General features: G+C 39.2%; 1 protein-coding gene across 1 annotated transcript; it reads left to right on the top strand.

Moving 5' to 3' along the window:
• The first annotated feature begins 11130 nt into the window (after positions 1 to 11130).
• On the top strand, positions 11131 to 22865 carry LOC135479148 (ubiquitin-associated domain-containing protein 2-like). Its single transcript, XM_064758908.1, has 10 exons — positions 11131 to 11172; positions 12250 to 12377; positions 12864 to 12983; positions 14393 to 14496; positions 15645 to 15765; positions 16822 to 16869; positions 17688 to 17942; positions 18128 to 18188; positions 18608 to 18684; positions 20500 to 22865. The coding sequence occupies exons 1-10, from the start codon at positions 11142 to 11144 to the stop codon at positions 20608 to 20610; spliced, it is 1056 nt and encodes a 351-aa protein (XP_064614978.1). The 5' UTR covers positions 11131 to 11141; the 3' UTR covers positions 20611 to 22865.
• The last annotated feature ends 240 nt before the right edge of the window (positions 22866 to 23105 follow it).

The raw sequence follows: 23105 nt of genomic DNA, 5'->3' as shown, positions 1-23105 counted from the left end.
ATATAAAGATTACTCAGTGCCAAACTTCATACGTTGCCTTTGTTCCCCATGAGTCAGTTAGCTCCTGTTTTCATATAAAGATTACTCAGTGCTAAACTTCATACGTTGCTTTTGTTCCCCATGAGTCAGTTAGCTCCTGTTTTCATATAAAGATTACTCAGTGCCAAACTTCATACATTGTTTTTTCACCGCTTGAGTCAGTTAGCTCCTGTTTTCATATAAAGATTACTCAGTGCTAAACTTCATACGTTGCTTTTGTTCCCCATGAGTCAGTTAGCTCCTGTTTTCATATAAAGATTACTCAGTGTCAAACTTCACACATTGTTTTTTTCCCGCTTGAGTCAGTTAGCTCCTGTTTTCATATAAAGATTACTCAGTGCTAAACTTCATACGTTGCTTTTGTTCCCCATGAGTCAGTTAGCTCCTGTTTTCATATAAAGATTACTCAGTGCCAAACTTCACACATTGTTTTTTTCCCGCTTGAGTCAGTTAGCTCCTGTTTTCATATAAAGATTACTCAGTGCTAAACTTCATACGTTGCTTTTGTTCCCCATGAGTCAGTTAGCTCCTGTTTTCATATAAAGATTACTCAGTGTCAAACTTCACACATTGTTTTTTTCCCGCTTGAGTCAGTTAGCTCCTGTTTTCATATAACGATTACTCAGTGCTAAACTTCATACATGGTTTTTGAACTGCACGACATAGTTAATTCAAAATTACCCAAGTGTACAGACTGCAAGACTTATATTTAAATTAAAGAATCTGTAGAGCAAAAGAGTAGATTAAAACGATCGGAATACGGCCTACAGTTGCAAGACACCGACATTTCAGAATGTAAACATACCAGTGAGACTATGTAGCAATGTAGGCCATATTAAACAAAACAATGTCCCCAGTGAGCCTATATTTGCAAGAGATAAACATTCTAGAATCCCCAGGTGGTTTGACACGTACGTGGGGGAAATGGGGCAGTTTAAAGCCGAAACAGCGGAAGCAGGAGAACTGAGTCGGCCTCCATCGGTTTTTATTTATTTATTTTTTTGTTTGCTTGTGTCTGCTCATACCACAGACTTTAAAATTGGTATAGGCCTACTTGTTGATGCCTCGCCTGGCGCTATGTACTGCAAGATTAGAGCAAGCTAACAAGACTAGTTTGTCATCGGTGTCTGCACTTTGGCATCATGGACTCGCCCTTTCATAAGAAGACACAGTATATACACAGACTCAGACTCATCAACCAAATACAAAAGTAAATATGCCATTTAGCTTTGTTTATGTATATACCGTGAACGTTTTACTGATGTAAACCCGAATCGATGATTCCATTTCCATAGCAACCGCCAACATCAAGGCGTACACAACCGATAGGTGTCGAGTGGTTTACAAAAAAAGTCATCAATACGATGACATCGTACGGAAAGGCGGTCGTTGATATTCCAGGATCAAAATCCATATTAAGTTTCAAACTTTAGCTGCCGTATGTGATATGGAATAAAAAAAATAAAACGTAGATTTATATACCACGTTGGGCCTCCGTGGCTCAGTTGGTTATCACCCTAGCGCAACGTAATGACCCAGGAGCCCCTCAACAATGCGGTCGCTGTGAGTTCAAGTCCAGCTCATGCTGGCTTCCTCTCTGGCCGTACGTAGTAAGGTCTACCAGCAACCTGTGGATGGTCGTGGGTTTTACCCGGGCTCTGCCCGGTTTCCTCCCATTATAAGGCTGGCAGCCGTCGTATAAATGAAATATTCTTGAGTACGGCGTAAAACACCAAATCAAATCAAATAAATAAATAAATACCATGTTTTATATTCAAAATGTATAGCAACCAGTTTTAATTGCGTTTCACTGATAAACAATACGGACTGATTTTCGAGGACAAAACTCCCGTGTTGAGTTTTGTTTCTTCGTGTCTATATGGCGTCATTTCAGTTGATTTCTGGTGATGGTACCAACGCCGTCAAAATAGCTCTGCCCTCCCATCATATCTTCACATCTCTAATAAAATTCACCAACTGAATATTTCGTGTAGAAGGAGTAACCCATTTCTTGTAACATCTAAGTGGTTCAAGGCTTAAGTAATTCCCGTATCCCATAAACCTGAATTTGTAATCTGGAATGAATGTATTATTTAGTTATCGAACTATACCAATTGTTTACTTTGCCATCGATGCATGTTATCGCTGTAGTCACCAGGACTTCAGTTGTCCACATAGAATAGGCTAGCACGGACTATTGACTTATTTCTTGGCGTTTGTCTCCCATATTGTATAGTCCACTTATTTGTCCTTGATAAGGTCGCCGATATGTTGGTAGCAGCTCTTGGATTAATGTGAGAAATGAATGCACTGCTCGTTTTATCCCGAGGATCAAAGGTCTTTAGACTTCCAGTGGAGGCATGTCCGACAATGAGTTCACTTGGTTACATTGGTAACTCTTTCAATCGACTGTCAAGGTCGAATTTAAACACAAATGCCCTCGTGATGCCCACGTGCGGCGGTCCGTGTTGACGTCACGAAACACCCCGTACCGGTATATGAATCATTTGCTTTTCATGGAGTCACGAAAGGCGATTACTAACGAGTGTGTCTTCGCTAGTGGACACATAAATGTATAGAACCTAGTCAGCATCTACAGCAAAGCGGCTATAAATAAATAAGAACATTTTTATAGCCTATCAATTTTTATGCATGTTCCCTTGTGTATCTCCAGAAGTTATTCATTTCATCGGTTTTTATAGCGCTCACAAACTGTCACTTATCCTAGCATGTGGGCTGCACTATTATCTCATAAACATATCACAGTGATAAGGATCTGCCACGGCCTTTTTCGATATGGACAATTCCGACCCTACACTAAACTAAAGCGGACAGTAGCGATGGTTAAACCAATGGAGCGGACGAATAGTGTTCATAGATACACACATAGTTGTCTGGCAGAGTCACGTGTTGACGTATTGGTCATTCTCCTTGCCATCTCGTCGTAAGCATGCATGCAACACAGGTTTCATTTAATTGCTCCACGGCTTAAAACGCCGATTAAATAAATAAATAAATAATTTAACTCTTTTAGTTCGAGTCTAGCCTTTACTCCTTTGTGCTCTACGCTCGCTTTACATCACCGCCACCACTAGGCAAGCATTACCTTTGGAGTCTGTGCGACGCACGTAGGCTTATTTAGGCTTAGCCTCCCCACTGGTGTTCTAGTGCGGGACTATTTAATCAGCATTCAGAAATAAGATTGTTTCAGGTGTTCATACTTTAGATATAGAGCATGCATGTGTATTACAAACAAAGAACTTCCTGTCTCATGACCGTGATCTTAGTGATCTCGACGTTTTTTTTTAGATTTCTGTACAAAAAATTGCTTATGGCGGCAGTTATGTAAAGCGAAAGGAAAGAGTAAGGAGTACATGCATGAATAAAATAAGATTTCCAGGGCTTGGTTTCCTGGTAAAGTGCATATACCCGTGGCGGGATTGTTCGGTTAAGTACCCGCCATGATTGATGTATAAGATATTCAGATAAACGGATTCAACAATAATGAATGTTTCAAACTGATTATCACAAACCACCAACTTCAAAGCAACGTTTAGCACAAACTACCAGCCTCAAAACAACGATTGGCACAAACCACCAACCTCAAAAGAACGATTAGTACAAAACACCGACCTCAAAACAACGATTAACACAAAATGACAGACCTCAAAACAACGTTTAGCACAAACCACCAAAGAAGTACAAGAAATTATGTACGGGGAAGCACCATGCAACATGAAGGAGTCAACATTTTTTAATTGTGCCACAAGCTCCAAATAGTTTACCATGTCACGTACACGTAGGCTTGTCTCAGGTAAGCTTTGATTGCGAATGTTCATAGTTTAGGAGGAACCAATTAAGAGGAATTGAACACAAGTAGAACACCAGAGATTATGAACACTTTTTCCGCATTTACTCTCAAGAGAATTATCATTTTCAAATTTATGAAACTTGGAGTGAAAGCATTTGATGGAATATTTTTAACACAAAGCTTTCTGCAGTCATATGCGCCTAACTTCTGACGTTTATATAAATGGTAACACTACATGTACGCAAGATCTATCTAGTCAGGGTACAAGGCGAGATATCTACACACCACATGCAGGACTCTTCGGCATATATTGCTCTCCAATTAAGAATAACTAACATTGTCAAAACTGAAACTATCCTTATTATCGTGAAGATGGTAGAGTGACATTTCCCGACTCATATAGTCTATGAGCCATTTGTTCTGTGCATTACTATGTTGCTATGGTAACCGTCAAAATACACCAGAAGGAATTCTTGGTTAAAAAAAGATAAACATATCTGTATCCATTTTAGACCCATCTCCACCTTTCGCTGAGAGTATAGGGCTTAAAAAATAAGTTCGTATACCAGCCGTCAACCAGGATGGATGTCTTTGATAGTTTTTTCTATCAATCATCTGCTATAAATTACTTTTAGTGAAACTTTTGGGACGCCCATGTCATAGTGAATGGACGTAAAACACCAATCAAAAAAATACATAAATAAACAAATAAACCAAAGGTAATCATTTTACCTTTACTTGTAAGATTTCGAACTCGAATTCCACTCACCTAGGTATCTCATTGTGCTTTGATTCCAACTATTTATCTGTCAAACGCGGCGATTGTGTTCAACACCTGTTTGCCATAACCCTAACTCTATACACTGGTCTGTTTCAGTCATCTACAGGTAGCCATTAAGATTAAAATACTTCGTTATCCCACCTTTAATATAAAATGCAAAGAAATTTACCACACTCTCTTAAAATATGTGATAACGCGATAAACAGTTTATATATTAATCAAACTAAACAGTCATCCCCTACATTTATGTATCATAAGCGCCAACAAATTATGTCACTGATGATTTAATCTGATTGATTGATAAGATTTCTACGCAATTCTGTGTACATATATTCTACACTTATAGACGACGGCGAGCAGCATTATGTCGGGAGGAAAGCCCTGCAGAGCACGTGGGAAACCCATGGTCATCCACAGGTTGCTGAAAGACCTTCTCACGTACTACCGGAGAGGAAGCCAGCATCAGCTGGATCACACTGGAGAGAGGCAGATGTGGCAGCGAGACATGAACATACATGTATGTCATTTACTGAATCAGTTTCAAGACCTCACCAAACAGGAAACACTTAGAGGGTTTCACTCACAGCATTTAATGAACAACATAGGCCGGATAAAACCATAAAAGGAGTAAGCTTGGGTTTACCTCCTAACGACCACCATATTTAGGCTGTCGGAATTCTGTATTGAGCACCGTGTCTAACCCGCAACTAAGAAGAAATCACACAACTTGATAATCATGCGGTTTATATCATATGCTCACTTATCTGACACAAGACCCACATGCAGAAACGGGCAGGCTAACCTGTTTGCATGCTGGTCGGAAATAAGTAAGCGAAATGTTCTTGAGTATGGCGTAAATCCCTCTCACTATTTACTGCAAAAAAAAAAAAAAACTTCAAAAAGAGGACATTTTACTGACATATTAGTCACCACATTCCGTTCTGAAAACAATGAAGCCAGTATGTTTTGTGTTTCTTTTTCTTTCCATGGAGCGTGTAAATCCTTTCTCCCGGACTTTAGGTCGACCTGAACAAGTATTAACCATTTCGTGATTTCAATGGGGTATCTTATCCCGCGCAATGGCGACTCGGGTTCAAGCTGAACTGACCATCGTTCTCTGCCAATGAATGAGTACTATGTTCCCGGATTTGCACATTGAACGCCATCGCCAAGGCAGAAACGAACAACATACTATTCACAGTTTTAGTCCGATTCACTTTAAAAGGGTAAAACAGAATAGTAAAGTGATGATTTCCAAATCGCAAATTCATCGCAAACCAAGAATTTCTTTGACGAGGAATAAATCAGGAAAGTCTTTAATTGGTCGATTCGTTCTCGTGCACTGTCCCACAGCGATAAATCGCCTCAAACTACTTCGCGTTTTCTTATCCAGTTTCTTGGTGGTGATAAATTGCAGAAGTTGCCTGACTTCTTCTCCGGACTGACGAGTCTCCGAGTCGCTCTTCAACGGTGGCAAGGGAGGTGAACCAGCCGTACCCGCTTGTTTTCTTATGTAGACGCCTATTCCCGAGGCCAAGATACGATCTTGGGTAAAGAAATCTAAAATGGTGAGAACTGCCACAAGGTCGCTGAGCGCCAGTCCAAGTTCGGGAAGAATGCTTAAAATGAGCTCCTTGAACGGTAAAAGCTTGGACGCCGCATGCATGTCTTTAACGGTTTTCAGCTTGTAGGTGAAGCTATCCTGGCATTTCCGACGAAGGACGTGAAGAAATTGGAAGATGTATTTGACGATACGAAGTGAAGTTTCTCCGTGGCCTAGCAACAGCTCGAGTACACTAGACATCTCTTTTTCTTGGTCCGCCTTTTTCTTCACCGCTTCGGCCAAAGTTTCCAACTGCTCTGCGCGAACTATCATATCATCGTAATGCCTCTCCAACAAGGTTACTCGTTTGCTTAGATACGCTAACTTTTTGTTGAGCTCCACAAACGTTTCCTTTCCTATTGTGGGCGTTTTGACGTCCATATTTCGACGTCCAGACGAAGCATAAAAACCGGAGTACACCCGGCAAAAACCTGAGGGCGTTTGACGATCTTTGACAACGCGTCTGTGACGCCATCTTTTCAATGACGCACTTAACTCATGACGTCATAATAATGACAACATTCACTCGGTACTTTTCGTAGGAATACGGGAAACCTCTCAGATTTATCACTGGATGTGCAGGCCTGGGCCATGGACACCTTAACACATGTAAATGTAACTGATGCCTCTGTAACAAATAATTCCTTTTCAATCCCTCATTTTCACTAAGTTAATGTACAAATTTTTTTTCGAAATTACAATCATTTGATAACCATAATTAAACGTATAAGTGCTTTTACCAGACAGTATTAAGTTATTAATTTTTACATCTAGGACTAAATCATATATAAAAAAACTCTTCGCCGTTGGAGTCTGTGTGTTAGCTACAGCTTATATATTGTAGTTTATTCCTTTTAGCCAGTCGCCTATATTAAAGGAGATGAAAACTTTTAAAAAATTACACTATAGGCTGAAAAGAGCACATTTTTTCTATCTGGTGGTGCCTGCTGCATAATTTTGCGATTTTTGCTCGCCATAATCGTTAAGCCTGAAAACTTGGTATAAATCGCTGAGTCCATCGCGTCCTCCATCTTTAACACACTGTAATTTATGCTGGGGGCGTGGGGGGGTGGGGAGCCTCGGGTGCGCCCAACCTACGTCCAACATTCTGGTGTCCCGATCGCCAAGCGGAAAACGAACTGAACTGTTCGCTACCTTCTACCGGAAATGTACGAACTGCACTTCGGCGGTTTCGGGCGGCCATTCTCCTCCTAACACAGAAGACTTCAGGACTAGTTCTTAGGCAAAATGGAGTCGCCCGCAGAGGATTTTGGCGCTGCCTTTATTTATAATTTATCAACTTGAGGTACATACTAAAAATTTTTTATGACATGCACCTATGAGGAAATGCATAATCTTTTCAATGGTATATGACTGATATTTAAATTTTCTTCTCCTTTAAATTGTCTGTAAAATTAGCCATCATCGCTACCGAAATAGCCTTCAGTCAGTGACACGCAACAACACAAGCTCTACACACAGGTATATTGAAGTTCATATCCTTGCACAGAAAATGAATTTAGAACATTTTATCTAATTTATAATGTTAAACTGCATAAGCTCGGTTTTGGCGACAAGAACGCATTGCCACGGGTGACGTCATAATTATTATGAAAAAAAAACAGTGGCAGTGGAAACGTGGTACGGTCGTTTCCACTGGTCATGCTAGATTATGTTTCGGCAAAGCCAACTGACGGATGGCTTCAGACGATTGCATGAGAAAAGTACGTCAGTTACAGTTATAATTAAAACTATGCCGCTCAACTACAACCAATCATTCAGCATATACATTGTCATCTTACAAAAGTCAAAGTTAAATTAAAGGACTAATATATTTATTTTAATGTGGACTGCTCTCAAAATCTCAAAACCCGGCTTGGCGGTATATAAGAGTTGCTTTTAGCCCGCATCTAAGAACATTACCTATAAAACCGTAATGTCGGATAAAAGTTAAAAATGTGTCGTACAAGAACTTTTTTAAATTCTACTCCTGTTATACAGTAAATTTTCTGGAAATATGACGGGCTTTTACATTTTATGGTTTATCCACATATCGTTTTTGTCAAGATTTGACAATCTGAATTTGAACTTACCCCTCATCTCTGTTTTTACATTTCTCCGCTGCTTTGTTTTTTCGCCGACGAGCCATAAGTAGAATCGACATTGTTGAAAAACTATATATAGTACTGGTGATTCGCTCTAGCTTGATTCAGTTGGTCTGTGGTACCGTTGTTGTTGATTCGCTCGTGCTGCTGAGGATTTTGCTTCGTTGATTCACTGGTACACATATATCATCTTATAGGCATAAAAAAATTTGTCAAAGTGCTAATGACTTCTACTAAGCAGCGTGCTATGTTTAAGTTCTGGCAGCTATCCATGTGAGTTGGCCTACGTATTTATTTGGCAATAAAAGAGGTCATTTTCGAGCCATGTAAGTACTTTTACGTATCCTCACGTGACTGAGACAAAAGAATCATGGCACAAGTGAGAGTCAGGCGTGGGATTTGTAAGAAAACTATGCAAGGACTCTATGTTGGATAGAAAGGGCCCGAATGAAAATGCTATTGATTGTAATTGATTGATGTCGATACATGCTTTTGAGTGTTCGAACATGAACGTTTACCGAGTTGGTTTAGAGCGGAAAAAACCAGAAAAGCGCAGTTCGTGTACTAGCTGCTCCATATTTATCTACGCTAACTGATTTATTTACTTGATTCATTTGTTAAACTCGAAAGTCTAGGAACTTTCCTTTTCTCATCATGGCGGTCAGTTTTCAAACACTCCGGAGTGTCCAGAGTAAACCACTTCGGCAAATTACCCACTTGTAATATACTGATATATTCACAGCATACATGTATACTGGTCACATTACGCATTAAAACACGTTTCTGTAATAGTTGATACAGATAGTGTTTATTTATGAACACTATGATGGGCAGTTATAAAGGCGTGCTATTATAGTAAACACGTGGCTGTGTAGGTCTATACATGAACTAGCCTTTTTGTACATATCCGTGTATATATAGGGCACAAACTGTTTCAATCACGGACTGTGACTGACTGATTTAAATTTATTCCCCATACACCAACCGCGCTCAAAAAGCAAATAAACGAGATGTGTATCACAGGTACTCAATTTAGTACACATTAAACACGTAGGTAAGGATGCTGTATATAAGGTACTCATTAATGTACGTTTGCATATTTATTACAACTTTTTTTTTCTGTGGTACAAATTTTGTGTATTTTCTTTACTTAATTGCTTTAACAGAGTAGTTCTTTTAGTTTTTAGCATTTTGCTTTTTTTCTCAAATTTTGTGTATTTTTATACCCATTGTTTTTGGACATTACCCCTTTTATCTCTTAAAATTTACAAATTTTGTATATTTTTTGTACCCATTTGCTTTCAGTCGTCCTTCTAGTTCTTACCATTTTGCTCTAGTCATTTATTTTGTGTTCTTTAGTTTCTGGCTTAGTTACATATTATTTATTTATACACCAATCGTCTTATAAACCAAGCTAAAATTAGCTTGCATGCAGCTCTAGTTATCTCCATGTTCCACACAGTCGTTTAATTTCCGGTAATGAAAATGACGTCCAGAGTTTTGCATATAAACGAGATCAATTTTGAATGTAATTTATAAGCATCATGTTTATTTGGTAACTGAACCAAATACTTTGGCTTTACGTTGGAAAATTTCAGAGGTCCACGAGGAAGAGCACGAGGAGTAGTTAACGGTTCTTTCGAGTGCAATCAATCATGTATTGCCACCGTGGACCCGAGAAAAATAGAGGCGGGCACATTTCTTGCATTCCATGTCCGAACTTGGTATTGAACCAGCGTCTCGATCGGTCGTATACAGGTTCTATAGCACATACATTTACTGAACATTTGCAGAATCTATTACTGTCTAAACATAAATAAAACACTATCATGGAGTATATGTCAAATGAAAGACCAATAAAAATTGTTCACGGAAATATATGTACTGTGTAGCATGGGTTTCAATTGGATCGCAAATAGATTGATCTACTGGTCAATGAATTAATCCCATTGGTCACCGGGCCAATAGGTGAATTAGACCTATTGGTCAATCTATGAATGAATTAATCCCATTGGTCACCGGGCCAATAGGTGAATAAGACCTATTGGTCAATCTATCCATGCCGTGCAAAATAAAAATCGAGTTAAATTTTACGATTTACATATATTTTATAAATTTATCACAGCAACCGAGTGAATTGCATATTTGAAACGTTTGATTTCCGGGTGGCCTTTTCTAACCATGAGTGGTAACTAGTAACGTACATCATGTTTTTACCATTTATAACACTTGCGATGGAGAGTTAGACTTTTGTATTCAACCTATGAAAAGCATTCGCCAAATTTAACTTGAAACGAAGTATTTCAAGCAAGAAGTACCGTTGTGACGGCATGGATAGCTATAGGCCTACTCTCCGTCTCTCAATTCCCGTCTTTTTCAAGAATCCGGTGTTTCATTTTCAAAAGTATATTTCTAGCTTGGAAAACTTCAAATAGAATAAGATCGATCTTTACAGTGTTTAACCACTTTTTACGGATGGCCGTGGATTCCCTCCGGGCTCTGTCCGATTTCCTCCCACCATAATGCTGGCCGCCGTCGTATAAATAAATAAATAGATCGAAAAGCATAATGATAACGTTTATATTCTACCAGATTAATACAAAAGTAACTCTTGAACTGCACTGATCGTACTGACTATAAAGGTTCTTTCTTCAGTGACAACTTGTATATAAGATTTATTAACGTATATTAAATGCCACCGTGTTTATGTCGCGCCAGAATTTCCAGACTCCACAACCTGGTTGTCTCCCTTCGATTTTCGCTCTTCAGCCTCTTTGGATTGTCAAAAACTTGGCGGACAAGATGTTGTCGCCGTATACTGCCGGTGGATTTTGTAAGTAGAATGAAATAATTCGTGTCATTCTGTCGGTGTAAATGACGAAACAGCGATCTGTTCGATATGGTATGCAGATTACGGAAAATAAAATTTGTTTTGTTAAGTGATTAGTGCGTTTCGTGTGCGATAATAATTTGTTTGAAAGTCCCGTTACAACAACAACACACATGCTTTTTTTCAAAGACGGCGTTTCCTGGTGCGATTTGCGACTAACCAAGTCACTAAAATGTAATTAGAGACTCAGTCGCAATAATTACCAGGAGTTATGGAGTTTGTGTTGCTACCTATTGTTTTGGCGTAAGTGGGAAGGTCTTCCAGCAACCTGCGGATGGTCGTGGGTGTCCTCGTACCATAATGCTGGCTGCCGTCGTCTAAGTGAAATATTCTTGAGTATGGCGTAAAACACCAAATAAATAAATAAATAAATATATTGTGGAAGGCAGATTTTTGTGATTGAACGTCATATCCACTTAACAACTCGCTTAACTTAACAACTCGCTGTCCAGTTCGAGTAGAAGTACATTCACATGTTAGAAATAAGCTTTGCATTAGCCATTTATGGAAATGTTTGCTTGTATTTTGGTTCTGTTTCTGTTTTTGTTTTGTTTTTTTTTGTTTTTTTTTTGGGGTGAGTGAGTGAGTGAGTGCTTGGGGTTTAACGTCGTTCTCAACAATTTTTCAGTCATATGACGACGAAGGAATCATTAGGGTGCATGTGCGTGTAATGTGCCTCCTTGATGCAGGGACGGATTTCCACCGCTCTTTTATTTAGTGCTGCCTCACTGAGACGACTTACCGAAGGCAAGCAAGCCGTCCCGCCCGTATACTGATACGGGTCAACCAGTCGTTGCACTATCCCCTTCATGCTGAACGCCAAGCGAGGAAGTTACAACTTCCTCTTTTAAAGTCTTAGGTGTGACTCGATCAAGGATTGATCCTGGATCTACCGGTCCCGAAGCGGACGCTCTGCCAACTGTGCTATCCGGGCCGGGGGGGGGGGGGGGGGGGGGTTGGACCCTGTAGTATAAAAGTGTATACTATAAAAGTGTTTGAGTTTTCCCTTTGCTGTTGCAGTCAAGACTCCAGTGAGTAAGGTGTTGGTTGGGTCGTCCATTCTCAATTACTTCCTAGTGAGCTTTCCCTTGCAACATTACAAACATCTGTTTGTGTACAATCCCTCGTTAGTGGTGGATGAAGGACAGGTAAGTGGTTGTTTTACTTCCTCCATCAAAGCTGTTTTCAACGATTCTTGAGTTGGTGATAAATCACACGAAAACAAGCAAATGTTGGTAAACATAACGGTGACGCAGAAGAACTTTAGACTTGGGAACCAGTGATGGTTTGGCCTTGGAGCTCTGTTTCAATTTGTCAAGTGTTGACTTGAACATGTATGTCTGTAAATGGTAAAACCAAAAGCGGTTTGGTGAAAATATTAGGCTAGAGATATCGTGCTGTGAAGGTCTTTCGACTTTGATTAAAAATTTGGTGTGCATGGCTGTACATCACACGTGGCAAAATTTGTCCATAACATCGGTGGTTTGTTTTTTGCACTTTGATTCCCTTCACCTGTGCAGCTGATGGCTGTTGTATAAGTGAAAATTCTTCGAGATGATTTAAACAACAATCAGTTAAATGTATTTAACAGGTGGAATTATTACTTGACTTCTGTGTGTTTTTATTCCCCACAGCTATGGCGTCTCCTCACGGCCAAGCTGGTATTCCTGGATATGAAGGACGTGCTCATTGGTGCCCTCATCTTTTATTATCTGCGGATATTTGAGCGTAGATTCGGCTCCAGGAAGTATTGTGTATGTACACTGAGTCTTTTCGCAGAGCTCAACAGCAATTGTTGTGATTGCTGTCAGTCACATTCATTGAATCAACAAGAAGTGAATAGAGTTAAACCTTGGTGGAAATACTCCATTTAATATATAATACACGTAATTCATAGAAAAATAATTGCTTACATTAAAGTTGGGCTTTCGTTAAACTTTGCTACTCTTTTAAAATGCATGTTGACTTTGTACGATGTTTTGCTAAGTTCAGGTGCAATTAGTGGATGGTATATTTGGCAATGGAAGCTCTGTCATTTCTGATCACCAGAGAGGTAATGCATGTTTGTCGTGAAATCTACCGGTCATGCTGGTCAGCTAAATTCTGTTTTTGTGGAGACCTAAATTCTGTTTTTGTGGAAGGCCTGTTGGTCGAGTGATCTAGACGTTTGACATGTATTGCTGAAGATTTGGTGCCTGACTCTGAGGTCGCTGGTTCAAAACGCAGAGTGGTCTTAGTGAATATTCAGCACTAGAATCAATGTTTTATCCGGAAAGTGTGATCCCTACAAAGGACAGTAGTATTGCGCATATTTATTACCTACATGTAGCTTACTGGTGTGAATGCTGTCATTATCTGAAGGAAAAAAAGTAAATAAAAGCACAGATGACTGGATATGTGACATCACATATGTACACTGGCAAAAGTGCAATTTATGTGAACCACATATGGAAAAATGCTTGTGTGGCGCATGAAAGGGGGTGAACAAGTTCCACATACATGACACGTATGAAACATCACATGTGTATCAGATGATGGGTTACAAAATCATGTGACACATGTATGAACTCTCCTACATAAAGTTCATGTGGCACATATATGAACTCTCCTACATAAAGTTCATGTGGCACATATATGAACTCTCCTACATAAAGTTCATGTGGCACATATATGAACTCTCCTACATAAAGTTCATGTGGCACATATATGAACTCTCCTACATAAAGTTCATGTGGCACATATGGTTCACATCCTTGCAGTTTTTGCCTGTGTACTGTACTTAAGTGGGTAGTTTGTCTAATTTTAAATCACAACAGAATGGCTACTTGTATTGTTAAGAAGAAAAAAAAATAAAAACATGCATATTTTGGCACATAAAGAAATTTATTGGAAAATGTACTCACAAACATTGATCATCATGTACAACCATTTCTAAATGTGTTAAGGTTCGAATTAATGATAGCCCTCGTTTAAGCTTTTTATCAGACTGAAGAATTTTCTGCTGCCAGACGCTTGCCAGAAATTTTCTTTTAAACTTTTTTGGACTGCTGCATCTTTCACATCTTTATTTGGAATGTGAATAGAGTGAAAATTACATTCTTTGTAATGAATAAATCAATCATTTCAGAAAAAAGGTGATTTACAGACTGTGTTTTTATTTCAGTCCTATTTGTTGGGTTCAGGACTACTCGCCTCCATGCTAGAAATACTGATGATATACGGCTGTAAAAGATTTCATTTGGACCTGGGAAACTTCCCCTCAGGACCGTAAGTATGCTAGCCTGTTGGGTTTAAATGACCTAAACGACATGTAACATTAAGAGAAAGGACAACAAATAATATAACCATATTTATTTTGAAAAATTAGTGGAAAAAATTAGTATATTAAAATCAGCTTTCTGTCTGGAATTCTTACTATGCCATGGGATGCATCTATTTTTGAGAAACCGGAAACATGATTCACGTCACTCGTACCCTCGAAAATACAAAACAGTGGGTCTGTGAGACCTCAGCTGAAACAGATGTGTTCTCAGGTTGCGGAAATAACTCACACTTGATAGGTTCACATTGATAACATGGCAGTGTTTTCAATTTCTCAATGTTTGTGATTTTGCTTACTTTGAACTGTGATATCCGGCTTATGCAATAAAACAAAAGGAACAAGTTATGCTCCATAAACATTTGTGTGGGATACTTTATCAATGTATATATACTGGTCTGGTGTTGTCATTTGTTTTAAACAACAATCAAATAAATACAGAAGTAAGTCAAAGAGGAGGGTTATAGTTATAAAAAGCAACAAATTCTAAGGTGCTACATGTGATTTTTTACTAAGTTATTTATTTATGTTTTAATTGGCATATGAAGGATTATTCAATGATATTTATTTGATTGGTGTGTTATGCCGCACTCAAGAATACTTCAGTGGCACGATGGCAGGAAGGGGTTAGCCAGAAATGTGAAATACGGTGTCCAAATTTCCCTTTTTGAGGCCATATTGTTTTTGCAGGCTGAAAGATTTCATTTTCTCCCATCTCTCTCATGTTAATAGCTCTAGTTTTGTGTTTCACCTGTCCAAACTAATCCTATGGATGGCGGGTGGCATAATGGTGGCAGGAAACCAGGCAGAGCCTGGGGGAAGTTACTCAGTCATAATATGTACATGTAATTGCATCCCTGTTCATGGATAGAAACAGGTACTCTTTGTCTTATACCTGATAAATTGCCTGGGTTTAAAGCCGCAGTCGAACCACCGAGAGCCAAATCTGAGCCTGCAAATCATGAGTCAAGGGCTGATGGGTTAATACAGAACAAATCCTTAGCTGATTGAACCAACAGGGACCACTGAATTGTGTCAAGTACGTGTGCTTCCGTATATCTGAGTAAATTACATGGCAGTTGTTTCTGTTTCACAGGTTGTGTTTCCTCTACCCTCTGTACATACCATATTTCTGTGACATACCACGAGTTGCCCTAACACACATGTGGGGAATCCCTGTCACCGGCAAATCTTTCACCTACATTCTAGGTTTACAGGTAAGAATTCTCCTCTCTTGGATTCAGTAAGTTACAAGATTTCACCGTTATCTACCTTTAGACATCTCTAAATATGATTAAGTGTTATGTTATACTGGTCATGTCTTTTTATGTTTGTGGAATCCACTTGTTTTCTGATTCAGTGGCTATTTTAACACTTAAAAGACATAACATGCACAATTTGGATTTAATCCTTCACTTTTGAATATATAAAAAAATATTTTTGTTCAGAACTGCTATCTTCCTTTATAAGGGGTTTTTGTAACATGCCAGGTGTCACCATTTACACTGGTCTGTATTTCTTTTAAATAAATTCCAGAGAGTTCTGATCATTGTATGTCGGATAAAAGAAAAAGGGGCATTAAAATCATCTAAATAGAAAAATAAATGTACTTTGAAGTTTACCCATGCGTGTGTTATTTTGTCTGTCAAAAACAAGGCTAATCCTCAGACCATTTCTTAATGGTCCAATGTAGACTAGCAGCAGATCCAATAACATCTTTCCGTTTTTGAAACAGGTTTATTCAAATTGTGAACTTGATTTTTATGTGGCATTGGTTTATAATGAATTGTCGATTCAAAAGAAGCCTTAAAGTGTCTGTCACAGCACAACATACCCATGACAGCAGCCTATTTATATCTCCTGTTCTCCGAGGGCAAAGCTCTATTTATGAATTTCACGATCACTGACTTATCGTTTGTTTTATATTTTATGAAAGGTATGTATCCTTGCTATTATTTTCAGTCAGTTTTAAACAAAAATAAAATAATTGAAAAATTGACCTGTGTTACATATTTATAACACTTGGGCATATTTTCAGTCCTTTAGACATCTCTATGATGACATAAGTTTTCAAACAGTTTGTTAACCTTGAGGGGTTTTCTGGGGTTGGCATGCACAAGTTTGTCAGCTTGAACACTAAGCACATAGCTCAAGGCCCTGAGATGTAAAAGTGACACACATTTTGCTTCTGATGTAGATTTTTTTTATCGTATGTCAGTTTAACATCACATATCCCTGAGTGTGTTTCCAAATGTGTTCTTTACGGATTTCAGATAGCAAGTGGAACAGTAGAGTCCGGTTTGCTGGCGTTCTGTGGTTGTGTGAGTATATCAGTGGGCTCTCTTTTCCTTGCATGAGACACAGTTGTTAAGTAATTATGTTACAAAAAAAACAAAAAGTTTAGGAATTTGACGCTGGATTTCCCTGGCCTTATTTTTCAGTCATTAGCATTTGATTCCAGATTTCATGGGAAATAAAAAATTTCATGGAATTTCATGCTTGATTAAGTATCATTACCTACTGTTGATAAGCCATGTTGGGAGTGCTTAACCTTATGAAAGCAGGAAGGCTTTGCATGCTATTGCACATTTATAGCAGCTTACAAACCATCGGAAAAATCCAAATATCGAAGTGAGATATGATGGTGAGTAACTGTAGTTATCACAGTATAATAGTAAAATGTCCAGGGGAGGTAATAGTGAATTCCACCGTCAATCAAGCTATTGTTGTGATTGAAAAAGTTATTCTGCTGCTCCTAGCGTGACTCCTACAACAGTTGAGTGACTCCTAGCATGACTCTTACAACAGTTGAATGATTCCTTGCATGACTCTTGTAACAGTTGAATGACTCCTACAACAGTTGAATGACTCCTAGCGTGACTCCTACAACAGTTGAATGACTTCTAGCGTGACTCCTACAACAGTTGAGTGACTCCATCAAATGTAACACGCCTGCATTCTGGCCGTGAAGATGATACCAGCTTATCATGTCTTCACGGCCGCGTATTACAGCCAGACCAATCATTAAACTGCTTGTGACAGTTGCTTTACCCACCTTTATACTATTATAGGCTGTAGTAATAGTCATATATAAATTTTCAGTTTTCATGATGTCTATTTGTTCTCTCAATATGTGCAGATGGCTGGCATATTTTACCGCCTCAACTTTCTGAAGATCAAGTCCCTCGTAACGATACCCGAATTTTGTGCCCGTATCTGCGACAAGACAATTGGTCGAGCTCTCGTCACTCCATCACCGCGAGTTCCTGCAAATATGGGGGCCACGATAGAAATACAACGCCAACAACAGTTGGAGCGCCTGGAGCAGCAGATGGACTGGGGACAGTTCCAGCAGCAACCCTGGGGGCTCAACATTGGCCGGCCGCAGCCAAGGGTAAGCATCACTCGTAATAGTCCTTAATATCGTGAGAAGTCCTTCATGTTAGAGGACATCAAAACTACATGTGGACATATTCTCCTGAGTTGCGGTAAATGTCATTCTAAGCTGACTGTGCAGTATCCTGTATTGTTTGCTGGCAGATGGGTTAAGTAAAATATTTTGTGTTGTGTGTTTTTCAGAATGTGGCCAATGGTGCAGGAATATTTGGTCAAGGGAATGTACGACACCGCCATAATCAGAGTAAGAACATTCATACAAAAAGGTGCATATTTAGGGACAAAATAAATGTCATAAAATATTACTTTTGATGCTGCAACTTTCGTTTTTTCCAGTAGGATATCATCCTACCTTCCAAACAAACATCAAAACACCTTTCTAAGATCAATAGACAAGTCATTGACAAGTTACCCCACATTTCCAGATGCCAAACGGTCAGTCTGGTTTCCGGAAGGAAACAGTAGTGCATTGCCAGGCTCTTGGCACAACATTCAACTTGACTGTGCAATACACCCAACAGTTCTGTTTGATAGCCTGTGAGATCATTGATCAAGGACTAAGGCTTGTTTCGCTTGGCTAACAATGGGTCTGCTTCCTTCTTGAATGTTACGTCACTCCACAGGCAGTTACATGGAAGTTGTAGTGGACTGTTCCTCTTGTAGATCCAAGTGTTGGTGCAGAAGGTGGAGGTTCCGGTGTGGGGGTTGCTGGAGCTGCAGCAGGACCCCCTGACTCTCAGGTAGGGAGATCTCCTCTATGAAGTCATATGCCAGAGGCCCATGGCAAAACTTTGGCGTGGGTTGGGGAGGGAGCGGGGTCACCATGGCTTAGTGTTGCAAATCCAGCTTATACTGGCTACCTGTGTGGTCGTACTTGGGAAGGACTTCCAGCAACCTGTGATGGTTGTGGATTTGCACATGATGCTACCCGGTTTCCGTCCACCATAATGCTGACCGCCCTCACCTAATGACAAGTGAAATATCCTTAAGTGTGGTGTAAAACTACAATGAAATAAATAGACAGTCAAAAATTTGATGGACTGTTGCCGTCTTAGTTTGGCAGGAAGAAAGAGCGGTCAACTCTTGACCATGCTTACAACCCCAGCATGCCAATTGTAGAATAAGACAGATCGAGATGTTAAAATAATGAAAGTGAATTCAAGAATGACATTTCTAGCTTGATAAAGATGGTAATCTTGTAAATCTTTAATTATCAGTTTCTAGCTTGATCAGATTAAGATCTGATTAGGTGTGATTTAAAACACCCCTGCTATTTTGATTACGGTATTAAGCAGGGATGAGAATTTTCCACGGATTTGTGGATTTCCGACTTTTTCTAGCAGAACATATGATCATTTGAATTTATAATGAAAATTTTGTTGGGGGGAGTTAGGTAGGTTTACTTTTGCCCTGTCTGAAAAACACCCTGAGCAAACCAGAACGGGCGAAGGCCTTGATCCAGTAACAGTGCTTTACCTCCTTTTGAGCAAGACTTCTTTACCCGGGATGCGTATACCTCCATATCACCAGTAACCAGGCTCTGTTGACGGTGTTACTGAGAAGCGTCAAATTGATGGGGCGTTGGGAACAGGGTGTATACTGACCATTTTACGACTTTGTGACCTTTTACGACTACCATTTACGTACTTTATCATATCCGCATGGTAGCGATGTGCAACCATAACTACATGTGCGCATCAGCACAGGCAAAGCTTCTCAACAAGAAAGATGAAAGCAATGCTCGTTTAAGAAAGTGCTTCAAGTTAATCTAAAATTAATGTAAAGGATACCCCAATGTTTTCATTGTAAATGGATAACTAACTACATGTATTACTCATGCGTGTATTTTTTTTGCATTCTGTTTTTCAGAGTGAAATTTCAATAGCTTTCTTCGCACAATGTACCAAACTGAAATACAAAATATACCCTCTGAATTGCTGTCTCGGCGCATCTTACCATAATCATTAGGTTAAAAATTTCTGACCAGCAAGAAGGGAGGAACCCTTATCTCGAGCTAACTCCACTCACTAACATTACTCGTTCACTCAATCACGGTGCTCTTTCCAGCCAAGATATTTTCCGACTTTTTTCCAATTACCATTCTCATCCCTGATTAAGTGTTTAGGGTCAATCCTAGAACAGCAATTCTAGCATGACCAAGGCCTTATTGAAGTACTGCACTCTGCGATTAGGGTCAATCCTAGAACAGCAATTCTAGCATGACCAAGGCCTTATTGAAGTACTGAACTCTGCGATTAGGGTCAATCCTAGAACAGCAATTCTAGCATGACCAAGGCCTTATTGAAGTACTGAACTCTGCGATTAGGGTCATTCCTAGAATAGCAGTTCTAGCATTAAGTAATGAAATTGTGTTTGGGGTCAATCCGGGAACAGCAATTCTCTTAAGATCAACTCATTATTGATGTAATGAACTCTTCAAATAGGATCATTCCTAGAATAGCAATTCCACCATGAAGGCATGAACTCTGAGTTCAGGATCAATCCTAGAATAGCAATTGCAGCATGAAGTAACAAACTCTGTGTTAATTTTGCAGGTAAACATGCTAATGGAGATGGGGTTCACACGGGACAAAGTGCTTCAGGCCCTGATGGTGACAAACAATGATATGAACATGGCTACAAATGTGCTCCTACAGGAGTCCTAGAGTTAAAATAAAGAGCTTCTGGAGGAAAACTAAAGGGCCATATGGCAGAGCAGCACATCTAATCATTTGTCATGGCCATATTTGTGTTTGTAGGTGTTGCTAAGTCTCCTATAATTGTCTCCTTTAAATGATTCATGATCTCCTGTGATCAGCCAATAATCTTCTAGATGGGTGTAACAGCATTCTCCTACAACATGCTCTTACAACAGGCCCCACAACAAGGTTCTACAGCATGCCCATATGATGTGCTCCTACAGCATACATGTACTCCTACAACAGGCCCCACAACAAGGTTCTACAGCATGCCCATATGATGTGCTCCTACAGCATACATGTACTCCTACAACAGGCCCCACAACAAGGTTCTACAGCATGCCCATATGATGTGCTCCTACAGCATACATGTACTCCTACAACAGGCCCCACAACAAGGTTCTACAGCATGCTCATATGATGTGCTCCTACAGCATACATGTACTTTTACAACATGACCCACAACAAGGATCTACATCATGCCCATATGATGTGCTCCTACAGCATACATGTACTCCTACAATAGTCCCCACAACAAGGTTCTACAGGATGCCCATATGATGTGCTCCTACAGCATACATGTACTTCTGCAACATAACCCACAACAAGGTTCTACAGCATGCCCATATGATGTGTTCCTACAGCATACATGTACTCTTACAATAGGCCCCCACAACAAGGTTCTACATCATGCCCATATGATGTGCTCCTACAGCATACATGTACTTCTACAACATGACCCATAGCAAGGTTCTACAGCATGCTCATATGATGTGCTCCTACAGCATACATGTACTCCTACAACAGGCCCCACACCAAGGTTCTACAGCATGCTCACATGATGTGCTCCTACAACATTACCACACAGCACGCACCTGTGAAACAACCCCTAATATGATTCTACAGCATGCCTATATGATGTGCTCCTACAACATTACCCCACGAGGTTCTACCTGTCAAACAGGTACATTTCATGACGCTGATGTTTGACCCAGATGCCTTGAAATAAAGGTCTTGTGTGCTAAGTAAGTTGAAGTTCGGCTCGGATTACGAGATACTTTACCTGACGCCAACTTTTGTAGGTTTTGTAAAACAAGGTCTAACTTGTTCTTTAACTAAAATTCTGCACATGATCATTTGAACTGTGGGTGATAAGTTGTTAAGTAGGGAGATAAATATTTAGAACAGCCTTACCTCCCTTGGCTTAAATGTAGCAAGAACAGGCAGCTCAGCTTCAGTACTTTCTTTACATTTTTCAAAAGAATTTTTTTTTGTAAAAATGCTGATGGCTGCAATTCAGCTGTAATTATGAAGTTTTGTGAGCAAATATGTGTATATACATGATTATTTAATGTGTTTAAATTGTAAAGTTAAATGGCGACATGATTATTTAATGTGTTAAAATTGTAAAGTTAAATGGCGGTCTTCATTGAGTTATGGCCTCTTATTGGTGCGCAAACCAAACTGGTGGACAGAAATATTTTTCTTTTCATTCTCTACATGTAGATGACGCCATGATTGCCCGTCAAGTTCTGACAAATCCCTCCGGTGTCTATTTTTAGCTGATACTCAGCCGCATGTACATATATATATATATATATATACATATATGTATAGAGAGAGGTGTTGTAAAAGGAAAAATGCCTATGTTAGAAATTGATAAAATACCTCCTGTAATTTTGGCAGTAAATTATTTAATGTTCTTCAGTGAAATTAATTGTCATGTGAAGCGTTTCTGTTTTGACATGTATCATTCACCATTTTGTACCGTTACCAAATTTGTACAATTCTCACCATTGACGAATGTGTCCAGGACCTTGAAATGATTTCAGAAAAAAAATGCCTCTCTCCTTTTGTTTCAAAATGGCTGTCTTGAACTCTGAAGAAAATTGAGAAAGAGTTAGAGGCAATCATTAATTTATTTTTTTCACAGAAAATCTTCTATCATTTTTCTACATGTAAAAAGATATATTTCTATTCATATGTTTTCAACTATCAGGGGTTTCATTCTTGTTTTCTATTGAAAATCCGAAACAAAATTCTTTAGTTGTTTGGACATTAAGTTTAATTCTCTGTAAAGAGAAGACGGAATCAAGCAGTGCCACTGGAGTGACTTGATTAATAGATCATATTTATATGAAGCTATTGTTTTACATTTGAATATATATAAAGGTATAATATTGTGTACATAATGTAAGCATAATACATTAACAAAGACTTCATCGATTGTTTGTGCTTTATGACAATAGAGTGGTTAGATCAGTGAGTACGTATGTACCAGGATGTAAATGTATGCTTGGGTTTTTATGTCGTAGTTAAGAATGTTTCAGTCATGTGAAGAGGACGCATCATTATTAAATGTGTACACATACATGTAGCCTCTTGTGGCAGGGAGAGTCCGTTCTGCCAAACTGAAGTATCTGGTTTACTTGCTCTGACCTCTTAGTACAGATCAAGAAATG

Source organism: Liolophura sinensis, chromosome 12, assembly GCF_032854445.1.
Source record: "Liolophura sinensis isolate JHLJ2023 chromosome 12, CUHK_Ljap_v2, whole genome shotgun sequence".
NCBI lineage: Eukaryota > Metazoa > Mollusca > Polyplacophora > Chitonida > Chitonidae > Liolophura > Liolophura sinensis.
This window is presented reverse-complemented; position numbering and strand designations above follow the sequence as displayed.

Bases quoted from the DNA above. Each gene is read 5' to 3' on its own strand.
- LOC135479148 (XM_064758908.1), top strand. From the start codon at position 11,142: ATGTTGTCGCCGTATACTGCCGGTGGATTTT. The intron at 14,497-15,644 runs GTAAGTATGCTA...TCTGTTTCACAG, and splicing joins GGAAACTTCCCCTCAGGACC to GTTGTGTTTCCTCTACCCTC. The intron at 16,870-17,687 runs GTGAGTATATCA...CAATATGTGCAG, and splicing joins TGCTGGCGTTCTGTGGTTGT to ATGGCTGGCATATTTTACCG.